Genomic DNA, 19,401 nt, shown 5'->3' on the forward strand with positions numbered 1-19,401 from the left:
TGAAAGGGATATACACAATAGGCCCTCATCTTAGGTTTTCTTCTCTTTCCTTATTTGCACCCTTCCCCCCCCCCCCCCCCCCCCCAAGTATACACACATACACGTGTTGATTCAACAGCCCTAGCTTCCCTTATTCTACTTCCCACCCACTAGTGCAATGTTTTTTTTTTACTGTAAGCAAATATTAATGTTATTTTTGTCACCAAACCCTTCCCCCCCCCCCCATCCTTCATTTTACTAGGGTTACAAATTTTTAACTTAATGAAATGCATTTTTATTGCTGTATATAATGTGAAAAATATTCTTTGCAAAATATTGTAGAAGCTAGTTATTGTCACTAGACATGATTTATATATTTATATAATAATGTTTGGTCATTTTCATTGTAAAATATTAGAAATATTACTATAATTATTATTAAAAGACTGATGACTGATAAGATAAAAGTTGCCCCACATAAACAGACCGAAGTGGCACAAAGTTTCCAGTGGATTAAATTAACAACAGGATATCAGAAGATGTGTGGGTTGATCTGTTTCTTTATATACTGCAATATTTACACAATATGGACTATAATCAAAGCAAACCGTGATATTGATAACTGTAGATAAGTGGAGGTAACACGTCTGGTGCAGGTAAGGCCAGAGAGGAGGTAGGCTGATATGATTATTTCAAGGTACACAATGTGGGATTGGGCCGTGATTTCATGACAACTGTTTAGTGTTGGGCAGATAAGTTTTCTTTTAACAAATGCGATCATTAATTTAAGTTATTGAAGTCACGGCCTAACTGTATGCATGAATTATATTTACTTGTTTTATTCAGATGTTGGACCCATTATACACGAATAATGGGTCCAAGTTTTATATGACTTAATGATTATGAATTACATTTTCGGATTTTTTTTTCATGTACTTAGACAGCATATTGAGGTTACATTTGTTCACAGCAGTGAGGAGTTTTTGAATATTTACTTCTGAGAATCTCTGTTGAAATTTTAATGTTGTCTTTTTCATAACAAAAGGAAGATTAGACAATTGCACGCCCCTCATCTTTCTCAAAGTACATTGAAACATACATATAAGTTTAGAAGTAGCACCCTGTTTAATGTCATGTTGGAAGGAATGGAATATACTAAGTACTAGATTATATTTTGATATGAATGATAACTTTTTTCAGATTATCAAGAGGATAAATGGCAGAAACGGTGGACTTGGATAATATCTTGTTGTGGAAACGGGGGATTAGTGGGCATGGTGAGTTTTTTTTCTTGTTTTTTCAACTATCTATAAATGTTGCAATCACAGTGCCACCATGCTGACAGACATTAAACAAATGTTTGCCAAAAATTTGTCCATTTTTGTAACATTAATATTGACATTGTTAAATGGGAGATAGGGGTAATCAACTCGTACTTGGCTATCCAAGGGCATTGATGTCCTAGGTGCATAGGAATCTTTGCATTGTTCAAACATGCATGAATTAGCAATACTTGTTCAAAAAGTGATTAATCTTCTTTATGTTAAAATAGGATTAATGAAATGATTCCACAGGTAAGTACACCTTAGTAAAACTGGTTCTTGGCATAAATACTACGACATAAATTACACAAAGGAAAAATATAATTCACTTAAGTAGACATGCAGTGACATTCCAAATAAGACTTATCTGATAATCATTGATCTTTTTATATCTTTCAAAAGTCTAGGTTTAAAATATGGTGCTATCTCCACATGTTTGGAAATGAGTTTAATATTCCATTGGCTGTGTATCATCACCAGTGTGAATGAGCACAGTTTATCTGAGATAAAATGGGGCTTGTAAAAAAGAGGCTATTGTTTTTCATATACCCGTAGCAGAAAGTTAAAAAAGATGCACTCAGTTGCTCTCTTAAATTGAGAACTATTAGTGACTATCTTTAAATGTGTCTGCTTTAATTCTTTTACACATGCAGGTGTCTTGAGCTCTGTGGAGACAGTTTATCATTTAAACAGGATATTAGACATATACTGCCTTCAGTTATAATTGATAAATTACAGAAAGACCACAGTTCACCAAACACTTGAAGCTTTTGTCAGTTTTTAATCTGGGTCACTGATGACTAGAGTTAAGATGATATGTAATTTTGAAATTCTTAATTACCTCCTGAAAATAGCTGTGTCTTTTTTATTTATAGTTTTACAGATAATGATTTCACTGAATTTAATTAATTTCTGAAACAATACATTCTTATCTGTTTTAAAATTTTAACTGCATGAATGAAAAAGTACATACTGAAAATCTTTATATAGAATAGTCTTTATATGAGTGCATTGAGAGATATCTGTCTCTATTACTGTCTTTAAAGTACTCTGCCCCCCCCCCTCCCCTTCCTGATGCCGTGAGTTTGCAGAGGTCACTTGAAACTGCACTAGGTACGTGTGCGGCAAACTGAGAAACAAATTCACTCAATCACAAAATAGACAAAAATCAATTTAAGATCCAGATCTCTCTCTACGAGCAGATCTGCATGTGATGTCCACTTTTCTGGTACATTAAAGCTGGCTGCCTGTCTTGTGGTTATAAAAGTGACCATAATTGCGAGGTGTCCGTGTTTTGTGGTGGCTAGATGTGATGTTGACATGTGATAAGACGGCAGATATTGTGATCTGTGGTTTATTTTCTGTCTCCATTTCATTCATGATTGTGATTTTTCATGATATACCCCGGTAATTGTCGGAAGTTATTTTGGTTTCATTTTTGTACCAAAGAATTGTTTATTTGTTGAATTACTACCTGTACTAGAACTGGGCAGGTAACACTTTAAACTTACCACTACTGAAGGAGCTCAGCAGGTGCTTGCATGTCGATTGCACACTACTGTTAAACTTTCTTACTACTTCATTCTTATTCATAATGTGGTTTAAAACATTCCTGCTTGACTCAGATTATGAGGTATGTACTTTTGATGCAATTGTAAATCAATTGTATGTAACTTTGTCTTCTCTCCTACTGGGTACTTTCATTTCTACGATTAGAATGATTTTGCTGAATATGTCTATGATATATGGGCATTTAACTAATATGCTACGATTAGAATGATTTTGCTGAATATGTCTATGATATATGGGCATTTAACTAATATGCTACGATTAGAATGATTTTGCTGAATATGTCTATGATATATGGGCATTTAACTAATATGCTAAATTATTTGCACAATTATACTTTGTTTATTTTTAAATGTGCACAGTAGTATTTTTCCTTGATTGTGAATTAATGTATTACAAGGTTTTAGTAGATCTAAGATTTTAAGTACTGGTAATGTCATAAAAAATTGTGGCAGTTATACCTGTTACAGTACTAACATATTTTGCATGGTACAAAGTATTATCAGTGCAACCGTTAAAGAAATTGAGATGCTGCATGGTGCAATGCACTCAACTTTTTCTTTGCCATTTTAACATACATACAATAAGGATAATGATAGGATCTTATGTACAACTTGTATCAGCCCTCACATACTCAGCTAACTTTACAGTAATGTTCGCTCTAGATTGTCATACTCTCAGCCATCATAATATCTGTGATGTGTTAAATACCCAGGTGTAGAATTGATTAGAATGTACTCTCTTAATGGGGCACATACCTGTGGGTCACTCGTTAACCTCTAGTCTCTTCAGGGACACATTAATTAGGGAATTAAGACAGGTAGTCCTCATTAAGATTCTTACACACATTCATGTAGCTTCTGGGTATGAGTGCAAAGATATCTTAGCTTTTGATGTTCAAACTGACCAAATGCATTGTTCACCAGGGTTAGTGGCTTATTAGTGTCTTATTTATTTATTTATTTATTTATTTATTTATTTATTTATTTATTTATTTATTTTTGCTGTTGACAAAAATTATAACTTTTAATATTTGAAAAGATATGTGTATAATTCTTATTTTTTATAAATAATATAATTATTTAATTGTGGTTTGTCTATTATTGATTAGATTTAAAGTTTATTTGATTTAATATATTAAGCTCATTGTTAGTGACAACTTCATAAGTTATATAGTCCAGATAATACATCATAATTTGTATCTGTCTGAGCAGTGCCTTCATTTCTATTTGTTTTACAAGGTATAATAATGTCTTTAATTGGTTTTGAGAAGTTTATCCAAGTCATTAAGACTTTATTGAACTTTTGATCCCATTGACACTGTTTATCTTATTCATTTGTCCCAAATGGTCATTAAAGCTGACCTGTGTGTAATTATCTTATTAATGTTAATTAATGTTAATTAGTGGCAATTAAGTGTACAACCTTTGGGCCATTATAATTTATGACTTAGTTCGCATTGAATACTAAGTCCCCTAGCCAGGGGGTTCGGGAAAAGGTCCCTTTTGGTTAAAATTTTATCTAGGTACATGAAGGTTTCGTGGTAAAAGGTCCACGTTTTCAGAAAAAGAATCATCCTTTTGAAATTGCTGGCTACAGGCCTGATACTTAAACCACAGGATTTGTGTAAAATATCCATGGAGTCCAATGGTTTGATTTGACTAAAATGAAGTAATGTTGACTTATTTGCCTATGTTTGAGATATATATTTATTTATTTATTTATTTATTTATTTATTTATTGCACTGGTATTACTTGACAGGATGTTTTGTGTATTAAAAGTGGCATAAGTTATAAACTACATGTAGCTCTCCATGTATCTGATATAAAAACATTTTAATGCTTGCCATGGCAGTAACAGCTTATTCCGTGACTTTGTGACCATGTTAATCTCAATTTAAATCAGGGTCAATACAAGATTAAAAGAGATAACTGGATAATTAAAGATGGATTAATTAGGAGAGGAATTAAGGTGTGATTATTGTGTTTGGAGATGAGGTTCAGAGATGCCCCACACCAAACTGTCAAAACTTCTTTTGCCTTTAAAGCATTATAGGACAGTTGCTTGTCACACCGAGTCGTTAAGTCATTGTGTCACTTGGTGTACATACAGGAGGTGACACATTACCAACAGCAGTAACAGCATTTTCTGTAATTTGTAATATAAAAGCAAGAACAAAATGTACACATGTAAGTATAAATTTACAAATATTTACTTGGAAGTAACATCATTGTGGTAGTTAACTTGGGAGTGAATTGATAGGATGTATGTGTACCACTGACATGATAGTACGGATAGAAGCCATAAGCTGTTATTTGATTAATTCTGGCACTGATAAACACCAAATCTTTATTTTATACAAAAAAAAAAAAAATACAGTAACTACTTGTTTTGGCCAGTTCTGTAAAATATTGGTAAAACTTAAAATTCAAAGAGTGGATAACACCTCTTCCATAAGAATGTTGAAGAATGACAATACTGTAGGCTGATATGTTCAATTTTCTGGACATAATCCAAAATTCCTGCCTAATATGCCAGAGTGTGAGGGTATATCCCAGGTCAGTACGTTGTAGCTGTCACAATACCCCACAGTTATTGAAGGTTTGACAACATCAGTTATGGAACAAGAAAATATCCTAAGTGCTACTGTAATTCTGTAATTGCCTGGCATTGGCGTCACTGTTCTTTTGGTCATCAAGTGTTTATTGGACAGAAAATATGCCCTGTATTGTTACGGTGGTAATAATGGCTGAGGATTTACCAAATTAGTCCTAGAGGCAGATCTTAGCTTATTTGTAAAAGTACATGTGTATGAAATAAAGTGGAGAAGGCTTTTTGGTGTACAGTTTGTTTGTATTTGTTTTTTTTTTTTTTTTTTTGTTTTTTCAATAAAAAATTCACCCTAACATTAGCTTTTTATCTGTTTGTTTGTCTTTTTACTTACAATTATTGTTTATTTATTATCCATTTTTCTTCAGGTATCATTGATACCTTTATTAATTTCTTGCTTATTAAATTGTTTACTTGTTTGTTTTTTTGTATGTTTTTTATTTGTACAGTTATTTAGTATATTTAGTTTTGCAGTTCATTCACATATTAGCAAATAGTGTAACAGTGATTTTTATTTTTATTTTTATTATTTATTTGTTTATTAAAGTTTACTTTTTTATTTAAAACTATTAGCACGTACCAGTACCAGGTACTTGTATACCTCCCTGTAAACATCACAGACCATACCAGACCCCCTGGGGTTATTTACTGCCCCTTAATTCACTGTCCACTTAGCCCCCGGCCACTTGACTGGCCAGGTAACAAGATAATAACACACCGAGGCCGAGATGTCCCCTGTAGTTATGAGATTATGACAGTGTCACGGCCACATTACCTGCTGTTAGTGACACTGTTTGCACACTAGGTATATGGTGGCCTGTTTTTCAGGCTTCTTCACTGACCAGGCTCCTGTTTAATAAATATTATATACTGTAATAATGTATATATACCAGATCACTTAAAATTATAGATTTTGGTCCAGCAAATAAATATTTGAATTTCTTCAACACTTCAAATTATTTGTTATATTTATTTAATTATTTATTTTTTATTTTAATTTTTTGGTTATGAGAAACGGACTTAAGAGTGCTCTGAAGTTCACAGAGTTGAAGATGTTTTAAAATCAAAATTTGTAATGAAGGGGGATTCAAAAGGGAAATAAAAAATTGCATTGAAGAAGAGAGTAGAATATAAAATGTTTTTTCTTTATTATTATTGTACCACCAGCGTAGGCGCTGGCGATACACATGGTTTTAGTCCCGACCCGCATGTTCCGCTGGCTCCGCCGGCTCCTCTGGCTCCGCCGCCATCTCACCGTTACCGCTTCTCCTCCTAGACGGTAAGGGCCTCAATACCCATCTCTTGGATTTAGGTCACCTATAATCTCAACTCGTTCCACGTAAAATTTGGGCTTTGTCGGTGCTGGGGTCTAGGTGTAGCACTCATTGCAATGCACCCTTGTCCAAAAATGGCAAAATTAAATGCTAATTATCTACCCTACGGAAGGAATTATGGGAAAAATTTCTACAGACGGCTATCCAAAAGTCATATGTGGAGATTTCAAATATGCCCTTAAATTTGACCTTTGACCTTTATTTCAAGGTCAAACGAGCCCAAATTTTCAAAAAAACTAAATTTTTTTCAAAAAAAAAATTATTTGCGCTGATATTCAGAAACTACACAGACCTAACCTATAATATTATTGGAAGGTGCTACCCTTTGGGTCATCTTTCATCTCTGTGAATTTGGGGTCAACCGGTGCATTTTCCTGGGAGTAGCGGCCATAATATAACGAAATTGAAAACTGTCTCTAATTCGGGAACCGTTAATGCTAGAGACCCATTCTTTTTTGCATTTTGTAGAGCATGTAAAGCCCAACACTAAAGTGGTCTCCGTTTTTTTGTATTCCATACGGTTTTCGAGTTATGCTGTATCAAAAAGTACATTGTGGTGGTGAAAGCAAAATGTGCAATATGGTAATGGATAACAAATTTTGAACTCCGGGAAAATAAAACATAAGGCTTGGCGAGGCAGACAACTTCTGGTCAAAAATGACATTATTTCATGAAATTTGAACATCTGGAACTTCTGAGCACCTCCCATTTCAAGAATTTCAACCAAAATGACCTTTTCTTTATTTTAATTAATTTTTTCTGTAGAAAATTTATGGCACATTACTCCAAAACTGAAACATTTAGTCCCTTATATCTCCAAAACTGGCAGAGATAGGTCCATAGTTACTATTAAAGTTGAATAGGTAGTCACATACTGGCAATCTAACTGTGACCTTGAAATTGACCTTTGACCTACTTTTCACTATGAACTGAACTTTGTAACGTTTAAGTCCCTTATATCTCCAAAACTGGCAAAGAAATGCCCATAGTTACTATTGAACTTGAATAGGAAGTCATATACTGGCAATCTTACTATGACCTTTAAATTGATCTTTGACCTACTTTTCACCATTAACTGAACTTTGCAAATTTCGTTCCCTTTTATCTCCAAAACTGGCAGAGATAGGTCCATACTTACTATTGAACTTGAATAGGAAGTCATACTGGCAATCTAAGTGTGACCTTGAAATTGACCTTTGACCTACTTTTCATCATGAATTGAACTTTTAAATTTTGGTTCCCTTTTATCTCCAAAACTGGCAGAGATAGGTCCATAGTTACTATTGAAGTTGAATAGGAAGTCTTATACTGGTAATCTTACTGTGACCTTGAAATTGACCTTTGACCTACTTTACACCATAAACTGAACTTTGCAACTTTTTTAATGCTTATACTTTCAAAACTGGCAAAGATACCCCCATGGTTACTATTGAATTTGAATAGAAAGTCATTAGAGGCAATTTACTATGACCTTAAAATTGACCTTTGACCTACTTTTCACCATTAACTGAACTTTGCAAATTTCCGTTCCCTTTTATCTTCAAAACTGGCAGAGATGGGTCCATAGTTACTATTGAAGTTGAATAGGAAGTTTTATACTGGTAATTTTACTGTGACCTTGAAATTGACCTTTGACCTACTTTTTATGATGAACTGCTTTTTGCATTTTTTCTGGCCTTTAAATCTGCAAAATTGGCAAAGAAATGCCCATGGTTACTATTGAACTTGAATAGAAATTTATATACAATGATATTGAAATTGACCTTTGACCTACTTTTTCACCATGAACTGAGCTTTGTATATTTTCTTGCCCCTCATATCTTCAAAACTAGCAGAGATGTGCTCGGTGTTGCCCCTAGGTTTTCTCTATTGTCAGCATATATGCACCACTGACAACACATTTCAAGGAAAGCCAATAGGCCTTTTGTCTAGAGAATCACATGAGTGATCAATGGTAGGAAAATGCAGGTCAATTCGAAAATCTGCTTGATTGGACCATTTTTAGTTATATTTTTTTGCATATTTTGAGAACTCTTGTTGATTGCATTTTATAGAGCTTGTCAAGCACAAGACTGGTGATAGTGTCCCTTTTTTTGGGGGTTGTTTCCATACGAATGTGCTTACTCCAGCTGGTGGTACAATATTCGGAGGCGGTATCGCCTCTCTGATCCTCTAGTTATTTTTTGTTTTTTGTCTTATTATGTTTTACCAGACATTTAGCCATAGGCTTGACTATGTCAAATTATAGGTTTTAGTTCTGCGTTCTGTAATTTTCTGTCTCCAGTACCAAAGGAGAGGCTGGGCTGGGTGGGTGCAGACCCTATGGCCCCTGGGCTTTTTTTTATTATTTTTTTAAGGAAGAGGCCATTTGAGACAGCACATTGTTTGCAGGTACATTGATAAAGGGTTTCATAAGATGGTTGTTAACAGAAGATATTTTGTGGGAAAAAAGGGAATTTTTTTTAGGATTGAAACATTCAGCACATCGTTTGCAGGTACAGGTACACTTTTATTAAGATGCGTTCATGTCAAAATATGAAAGCCTCTTGTGACAGCCTCTTGTAATGATATCATGTAATAACCTAGTTACAGTTTGTAGCTTTTGGAGTTGAGTCAAATTTATATTTTGCTACATGGTCTTTTGCTGGTTTGGGTCACCTGTTAAGTACAAAGCTGTGTGCATGACTGTATCAAATTCTACTCCGCAAGAAAATATTTTACTACATTTTGATATTCTCACAAAAATTAGTTGAGGCATTCCAATTCCTTGCACTTTAATGTTTAAAGTATGATTTGAGAGTTTCCATGTCATTTAAAGTTTGCATTTGTGTTTAACCTTGGTTGTTGAATATTTACATAAGTTCTGAATATTATAGGTCAAAGAGAAGATTTCTAATGTAATATTTTACAAAGTTACCACAGTGTAGCATGCAAGCATGGCTGCCTTCTCTTATCAATCTCAAGTTCAGGTAGTAATCTTGACGCCTACTGAAATAACACTAGCCTATTATTATGTACGCTTAGTATTCAAATCAGACTACATATTAGTTGTGTTGAAAACTATTTTATTTCTTACGTGGCAAAGGTGAAGTTTTATAATAACTTTATAATAGGGAGAGGAAATGATTTTCCTTTTTTAACAAAATGAAAAATAAAACACCCCTCAGTTTAAAAGCAATCAGGAAAGCAAATGGTGTGCTATGTTTAATATGAGTGAGTGACAGTCATTTATAGGTCATAATGTGTTGAAAGCTATTGAAGATATTTTGTGGGAATAAGGATATTTTTCTTATGATTGAAACATTCAGTTCAGCCGTAAAACCTGATGTCCAGTTTGTGATTTTGATGCAAATGTTCATATGATATTTATTACAAGTCATTCGTCCTTTTGTTGGAGCAGCTATCAATTGCTTTCATCCCATTTCTGTCTCTGTTCAATGAGGTGGTTTAAGGCTGGGCTAGAAACTATATGATCAGATGTTCACTGATGTCATTCATGCTTTATTGATGTTAACATATTTTTGATAAAACATTGCTATTGCTCATAGCAAGGAAATATTTTATCAGTCATATCAATCATTTACCATTTCACTTCAATGGTTTTAAAAGGTTAAAACTAAATAATGTGTCATTACGGTTTTTTATTTCCAGTGAAGCAGTATAACAGTATTGGCTGGAGTAGGACTATGTTTGCTGCTCACTATCTGGAAGAATACCAGGACATGATAACAGTAAGTTATTTCTTAGACTGGGTTCCCATACCTAGATCAATCTAATAGGATCGATCCATCTCCAACATTTTTTTTAAAATTGCTTTTAGCTTAAGCGGCTTAAATCTCTGGCATGTCTACTGAAGCTACCAAACGATAATTAATTATCAGACATCTAGGCTGCTTAACTTGATTGCAATTTAGTGAGAATCCCCTCGGTGATAGTTAGATCCACAGTTAGTATGATAGGGTCTGAGAATGGTCCCTTATCCTTCATGTGTCATCACCACATACACAGTTACAAACCCTGTGATCACTGAACTGGCCTGTAGCCAGGGAGGCTCTTTATGCTGAAAAAAATGCCCTTTTTGCCACAAAGATCTGCCTTTATGCTGCATGTACTTTTGAAATTAGCATTTGATCATGAAATTCATATCTTCTTAATATCAAAAGTAAGAGTACAAAAAAATTAACACAAACAACATTAAATTGTAAGCTCTACATTTTTTACTTTTAAGTACCCCATTTTACCTCTACCAACCTCTCATTCTGGCTATAGGCCTGTTACCTATACCTGAATGTCTGCCATATGTTATACTAAGTCTGATACTACTTGAAAAGAGATGCAGACTGTCATTTCTATTTGTGCGATATGCTCATATATTTAACATTCACCAAAATTGCTTTTGATGCATTTTATTCTCATTTGCTTTTTGAGTCTTGGTATCCACAACAGCACTATGTTTTAAAATTTTTTAAATCTTATTTATAATTTTATTTCTTAATGATATGTCTTGTAAGTCTCAAGTAATAACCAAGATAATGGCTGTTCAACATGTATTGTGTTAGGTGTGACATTGCTCAACCTGGTGAACACTTGGTAGCAATCATGATTTGTATACCTAAAGATAAACATCCTTTTTTTTTTTTTTTTTTTTTTTTTTTGAAAAGTAGTAGGATATTTGGATATGACATAAGTGTAAATCTGTACCTGGTTGAGCTAGTTTATTTCTTCATCCACTCAGGTGTCTGTTGTTAACCTACATAACAGTATTACTTCATACCTGGACAAGAAGACCACCAACAAAGAGTTCAGGTAGTCTGTGCTGTGATCCTAGGCAGACATTACAGCATCCATACTGCCAACATCTTCTGACTATTATGTAATAAACAATGGCATAACTCTTGAAAACAGTGGGAAGTCATTCTTAAAAGGTGTGCAGAATATTGTTTATGTGTTTAGTTGGTATGTATGATACAGAAATAAAACAGTTGAGTTAATGATCTCTAATTTGTTTGAGCAATAGCAAAAAAAAAAAGGTACCAAGTACTTTAGTCATCATTTGGTGTCTAGAAATAGTAACTAGAAATATATAGGCTTTATCTGCTTGTGATGGCTTTTATCCTCATCTAGAAAACATGCAGATATATTAAGGAAATAAACCATTTTATGATTGTTTCAATAGGGCCCTGTCAATTATGGATAATGAACACTATCAGAAAAAGTTCCATATTATTTAATGCCTGGTATATATAGAAAATAGATGGGTTTGGTGAATACTTTGTGACTACCACCTAGAGGTACCTTCCAGATAGAGTCAGGAAGATGAACTGTAGCACATATAATCACTTTAGTAATGTGTATGGACAGCATGGCACTGGAGAGGTATAAATACAATACTGGGACTGTTACTAACCTAAAAATAGTAAATAAATAGGTTTAATGTCCCTGATGGTTGTCTTAGTCTTATCAGTGACCAGTGCTGACCAGTTTTGATGGCATAAATCATCATAGGTTACAATATTTTCAGTAAAAAAAAGGAGTTAGATGGATACCAGATAGTTTATCCTAACATTAATCTAGCAGTTTTCACCCATTATCTTTAAAAAAATGAAGATTTGTTTCCAGCCACCTTCCCACCTGCAATATCTGACCAGCAATGCACCCCACTGGTACACAGCATGTGGCTCTGTTGTCTAATAATGTATTATAACACCTGAGTGACACCTGATGTACTAATAAATCTGAAGTAATTTGTAAAATATGTGATAGACTGCAAGAGAAATATTTATTGTTTTTTTTACTCTCTCTCTCTCTCTTACAACTCAAAAAAGACATTTTGGTGCATAGATAGGTAACGTATTCATGCTGTTATACCTGAGCTTTATCAGAGATATTTTTTGCTCTTTTTACAAGAAGTGCACAGTTTTAAACCATATTTCTGAAGATTTAAAGCTATGCAAGTCAATAATTTAGTGGGTGTGACTTGCAAGCACTCTTGGCAGTATATCCTGTTGAAATTGAAAAGGAAGATTAGAAGTATAACAACCTGTTGGAGTTATTTAATTAGCATAATTATTACTTATCTGTGATCACTTTTCATATCAGCTATGCTATCAGTACATCAGGAGCCTGCCCTACAATATGTTAGTGGCTACTTTTGTTGGTAAAACTCCAGGGGGGGGGGGGGGGGGGGTAAGCAATGTTTAGTTGTAGACATTGCTTTCATAAAACAAGTATCACCATTTCAGATACACATACAAGTCAAGGAAGCTGATAAATCATTAAGAACCGTATTTAGAAACTGGATAAATTGTTATTCAGGTTAAGATACTTTAGATCCCTGTGTGGACTGTCACAAAATCACAAGGAAAAGGTATCAGGACATGTTAATTGTTTTTGAATTGTTTAGAGTGGTATAACTGAGGTTTTGGGTGTGTCTGATGCTTATCTAATGCAATTATCTGATTGATCTACTGACTAGGTGCTCTGGCTATAGTGTGCTTTGTCTTATTTATTTATTTATTTATTTATTTATTTATTAATTTATTTATTAATCTGTTTATTTATTTATTTATCTGTTTTAAAAAAGGTTTAAAACATCTTTTTGTAAGTGTATTTTGATATGGGACCAGTTCCAAAGTTTGATTGAAATTTAAATAGTTTTTTAACAGTTAATTTTAGGAGTCATAGGAGGGAGAAGCTCCTGTCATGCTTTGCTCTGTAAATTCTCTGATTCGTGCATTGTTTTTTTTTTTTTTACATAAGAATTATGATGTGCTATAAACACTGGTCCAGGTAAATATGCATGATTCAGGCTTATAAACCAGAAAAGAATGTGTAATCAGCCTTAAAATATACCTGTATTCATCCACCAACAATGCTCTGTATGGTTAACCATATTGGCTGAGTTTGATATGAACAGCATACGTTATTTCACTTCACGGAAATGATGAAATCATACTTTTCAGTATTGCATACTAATTTCTCTTTATGTGCTGAGTCATCAATCAGATAAATGTCTGTTGAGGGACTAGGGGGTTCTCTTGACAACTTTTTTTTTGTTTATTAATTTCTTAATCAGTTTATTTATTTATTTATTTATTTATTTATTTATTTATTTATGCTTGAAGAAAGGAGACTGCGACATGTTTATACTAATTCTTCATGTTTGTACAAATTCTTCAGATGCAATTGGATAGAAAACATAGAAAGAAACAACAGGTTAATGTAAGTTCTTATATCTATAATCACATTTCTTGTACCTATAAATAATTCTGCAAAGTAATATATTGTTTCTCACCCATATAAATATCAACCAAATTAGGCTGTTTTATTCCAGATCTCATAAATGATCTCGTCTTTATAAAAAGACAATTGATTTCCTATTCAAATTAGGGTTTTTTGAAAAGGCATGCGGTTTGTCCAGACACTTAACCTCCCTTGCTAAACATTAAAAAGTAATTCTTTTCACATAAGTCTTGACATCAGTATACAAAGGGGTGCTGGGACAGGTCGCCATTCCTGAAAATGGAAGCTCCGTTGCATGACCAACATATTTTTGCCAGCAGTGTCCAGGGATAGATGAGATTTTTTTATTTGGTATCTTGTAATGTGGATTGTTTGTCTGGGCCAGAGGAGGTTAAAAGACACACTGAACTTTACTTGGCAGTCTTCTATCCCAGTCACTAGGGCTATCCTGTCTGTTGGTGAGACCATTCCAAACATGAGCCTGACACTGGTGAAGTTTTGTTGACACGAGGTGGTTGTCTTGGTGTCACCGTGTTGGAAATTTCCCCGAAGTTGGGTTGACAGCTAGGAGTGTCGTGAGAGATGTGGGTAGACAAACTAGACTGCTGTTCTCCGCTGTGACTGTCCTAGCTACACCAAGTTTAAGGTTGGGTTGACACAGAGGGGTGACGTTAACATCAAATGCTGTCACTGTGACGGTGTATTTACCTTAACTACCTGACCAGACGTAACTCTGTGACATAGAGAAGTGAGGTTGACATCTCTTACTGTCACCAAGGACTTACATACAGAGACATATATATCCTTACTGTCACCAACTGAATTAAGCTAGAGGTAAAACTATGTTTACACTGTAAAAAAGACCTGACATTTAGTATTACATAGCTGTCAGTGTGCCTTCCCTGAGTGGTCTGACTGCAGCAGACGATGACGATTTGGAAGGATTAACATCACACGTCTGGCTGTTACTGACTCGAACCCTGGTGAAGAAAACCTTATTTTTATTAAAACTGAGTGCAGAGTGATACCTTTGTTACTGCAGTAGTTGAGTGCAGGAAAAGGACTGATTTGATATCAAGAGGAAGAATTTTTGTACCTTTCATCCTCCATCATGAGTTACATAGAGTGGGAGAGGCTGAGGATGGAGGTAGAACTGGTGAGTTAAACTTTGATGTAAAAAAAACTCTTGATTGTTGGTGATTTTTCAGGATTTCTCTTTTAGAAATATAAGATGTATTTAGACAGTTGATTTTGGTAAGTTAGGTTTTATTATAATTCTAATACTCTGGTTAGTTGTTTATTTATCAGAAATGTTTTTCTTCTAATATTGAATGGTGAATATCATGTTTATTGTTTTTTTATTGTGACAATATGTCCAAAAAAGTTCAGAAACATTTTTTAATGTAAATTTCTCTTTAAATCTGAAATATTAGGTAAATTGTTTCACATAATAACTTTTTTAGCCTTTTAGTAATTTTAAAATGGGAATGATACTAATTATTTCATTATAACTGAAGTTGGAGTAATTTTCATTTAGTAGTATACAAAAACCTAAGTGATGATTTGGTGTGTGGTTGAAAATGGCCTACATGGTATTATTTCATGATTTTGATACATTTTTATCACAGGTCAGATATGAAAACTGAGTTTTAACATGTCAATCTGGAAAAAATAAAGAAACTCAAGGTCCTTCATGTCTTCAAAGGCCTGTGGTATATTTGGGATGCAGTATCAAATTCAGTATGATAATTTTTTGTCCCTTTGACTGAAACCATCTTCTGATTTCTTTGATGTTGCAGGAATGCATATTTAACATATAACTCAAGGATAATAAGTCATGCTCCACCATAATGTCAAGGTTGGCTGCAGTGTGTGGAATGCGACAGAGCTATCTAATATTGTAGCTGAAAATTATACCTCTGAAGGAATTTGTGCTTATGTGTGATTAATGTATTCTGGGATTATACATGTATGTATGAGTATAGTAAACAGTAGACACATGCACACATACATGCGCATGCACATACACACTTCCACAAACACACACACACACACACACACACACGCTGATGGTTTTCATAAAATTCTCACTAGGAAGGCATAGGATAATTCATGGTTAGAGTACATGTACTTTTAGCATGATAGTTTTAATCTGTTAGATATTTAACTGTCATAATTTGAAGGGCTGAGGTTATTAGAACATAATTATGAAGAATTACAAGTGAGGTCATCATTGGAGACAACTGATAATGATACAATAATAACAATGCATTACCTTGTACCCAGGAACCCATAGTTAGCAATGGGGTTTGTGTCAATTAGGGTGAGGCTATTACATGTAGAGCTGGTCTATTAGAGGAGGGGCAACTCACTAATTAGAGCAAAGATTAATTAGCAGTGTCCCTTGAGTCCTTCTGAGTCTATTAAGTAGCAGCTAAGTTTCTAGTATTCACTTTATAGCTTTGTTCATACAGTTGTAAGTGACATGGTTTGAAAGGGTTGTGTTTTTCATAACATCAGTTGCCATGGTGATTATGTCATTTCAAGTATTAGTACATTTCCTTGTAGCTACTAATGCTTCTGCTTTCCACAGTTAATTTAGTGCTATAATAATATTTCTGGGATTTGGCAGATTGTAATTACTGCTAGGACCAATTGCACAATGAACAGAACAATTGAGAAGCATTCAATCTTGTATTTGAGATAACATTGCATTATCACTTTTTACACTGCTGTAATTATACCACAGTGTTTGATATGCGCGAGGACATGAAGCCCTTATAAAATACTGCAGTCCAGAGGAAGAGTTAATATCTTCATGTTCAGGTGTCACTGTCACCTGTCTCTGGCAGTGTCACCTCATCAGGTACAAGGGTTGACACACCTGACAGGTAAGAGGGTTGACACACCTGTCAAAAGTTGTGCAGTCTACCACAGAGATAACCATACAGGTTTAAGTCATATAATCCATGGTAAAAATACTGAAGATACAGACCTATGTATAAGTGGGTATTATGGTATTTACTATTACAACTACACCAGTTGGTCTGATATTTTATTTTGTACAAAAGATTCTTTTTCAACATTGCTCACTGTTGCTCTGGTACGTACAGCTAATTCTTGCTTTGATAAATGTGTTTTTCAGATTTTATTTGCTCACTTTCAGATATACCACCTTATTGTTTAAAAAATATGTTTTTATGCACCGTATTGTGTTGTATGATATTTAATCATAAATTCACTGAGTTACATGTAGATATTATAATTTTTATCATAAGATAAAAATGCCCGTTGTTTAAGGTATTTCATTTCAATAAAAAGGGTAAAAGTGGATGTCTTGATATTCTTTTCCTCCTAGCAACTTAGCAAGGTATACACTTCAGCAGCATTTCAAGGGTTTTGGAATCACTTCATTTCACCTTTGTTTCACCTTCCAGGAATCCAGACTGGAGCACTTTGATCTCCTTTGAAATAAGAATGAATCTCAATTAGAAGATTGCACTTGTGACTTCAAAAAGAAATCAGAAAATGAAACTATAGATGATAGTTATTAGGCTTGTGTTGGAGTTTTTGATCCTCGTGCCATGTCTTATGATCATCATCTGAGTGAAGGCTTCTGGTTGGTTTAACCGAGACTGAAAGAATGACCAGTTATTAAGACATAACTACAGTGTGACATGTCAGAGGTCTTCAACTACTGAACTCTACAGTATCACGCTAGTATCTTCTTCTTATCTTTATTTAATGACAAAGCTTGAGATTTTATTGCATGACCTCAGCCAATTTCCCAATACCCCATAAGTTTTTTTTCTACCATTTTTATAACTTCAGTGAAATTGTCAGCTCTGCTATAACTAAGGAACAGCTGGTTGTAAAGAATTTAAATGTTGATAAGTTGTAAGCAAACTCTGCTAATCTGTTTTTGTTTTATTTAGATGAAGCTGTGTGTTAAAAACAAATGTTTATTGTTTTGAAGAATTTAAGAAAACTTTTTTGTTTTTTTTCTGGCTTGGCCTTCGTGACTTTCAGCATGCATATTGAGTTGTGTGTTTAGTCCAGTTTTTATAAGCATTTCATTTTGCTATTCAGATGCTTAACAATTATGATTACAGTGCTATTTTAGAATGACATTATTCTGCCTCGTAAATAAATCAAGAAAGAATATTTCACCAGCATTAATCACGTAAGCTTTCATAATCTCTCATTATTGCAGTAATCTATTTGGGAATATGATGAATGTCGTCCTGCCATTCTGTAGTTATTTCTAGCTGAGGTACCTAGCATTCCTGATGTATTAATATATAGAATGTTGTATATCATTAACATTTAACCCCCCACTGTAAGAGTAGACTGAGTGTGTTCTCATCATACTTAACTTGTTACAGGAATAGGTCCAAGTCTTGTGCAGATTACATGACCACGTGATAACCTCAAGGGGTAGCCCCCCCCCCCTCCAAATCCCTCTCCTCCCCCCCTCCCCCCAGCCCCACCCCTTCTAACACATTGAGTTTGAACTTCCCTGGTCACTGCTGCTGGAAGTTATTATGGGTTTAGATTGAAACTTTTGAGATGAAGACTTTAAACTACCACAGACCTGTAGCCTGCTTTATTTCAAATAGGAGAGGTCTTTAAAAAAAAAAGTAGCCCTTTTTATCCCAAAATGAGAAAAATGGCATAAAACTTATATCAAATTTGATTCATTTTCATGGCAATAAGACAATTCATTCCACTCCCCCCCCCCACCCCCCTCCAATTCAGGACCTATATATTGTATTATTGATATTTTACTGTTGCAGTACATGAACAACACTGTGCCAAGCACTAATTGAAGGATGACCATATTTAGCTTAACTCCAGGTAGAGAACAGTTATATTGTATATACTCCCAGTGGGTGATGTCAAAGTAAAGTAATCAACACAGTTAACAGGTGTCATGGTTAATTATGAGTTAACAACTCAAGCCAGGCCATTAATTGCAATCAAGCTGCTGGCTTCCTGGGTTTGTCTAAAAACAGTTTTAGTTTAAGTAATACTGGATGTGATCCAATCCCTGAAGTTACCAAATAATTGTTAGCAGAGAAAAAAAGATATATGAAGCTTGACGGCAACAAAATTGACTAGATAATAGAATAAAGAGTAACGAGGACTTCAGCGTCAGGATAATTCATAATATCCTAATTCCTGTGAGGATTTCTCATACAGGGATATTGACTAGAAGAGTGAGGTGTGCAACTGATCATAATAGTCCACTGATGGAAGCAGTGGAGATGTAACAGATAGATTTACAACAGAAACAAAACCCACATATAGCCCAAAGGCCTCCTCAATTATTCATGGTTTGTTT

At 34.3% G+C, this 19,401-nt stretch overlaps 1 protein-coding gene across 2 annotated transcripts in view; it reads left to right on the forward strand.

The window, feature by feature from the left end:
* Positions 1-19,401, forward strand: part of LOC106175168 (tripartite motif-containing protein 2) — a 55,270-nt gene that overhangs the window by 2,928 nt on the left and 32,941 nt on the right. Inside the window, exons 3-4 of one of the 2 annotated variants that reach the window (XM_087008648.1) lie at positions 1,180-1,256; positions 10,467-10,546. In XM_087008648.1, the coding sequence (XP_086864774.1) occupies positions 1,196-1,256; positions 10,467-10,546 (141 nt within the window). In that variant the 5' untranslated portion in view covers positions 1,180-1,195. Of the gene's footprint in view, positions 1-1,179; positions 1,257-10,466; positions 10,547-14,370; positions 15,214-19,401 lie in introns of those variants that run through there. The other variant, XM_013557030.2, reaches the window with a different exon arrangement.

The sequence above is a fragment of the Lingula anatina genome, chromosome 3 (genome assembly GCF_051362555.1).
Source record: "Lingula anatina isolate TDL-2025a chromosome 3, LinAna3.0, whole genome shotgun sequence".
In the NCBI taxonomy this organism is placed as follows: domain Eukaryota; kingdom Metazoa; phylum Brachiopoda; class Lingulata; order Lingulida; family Lingulidae; genus Lingula; species Lingula anatina.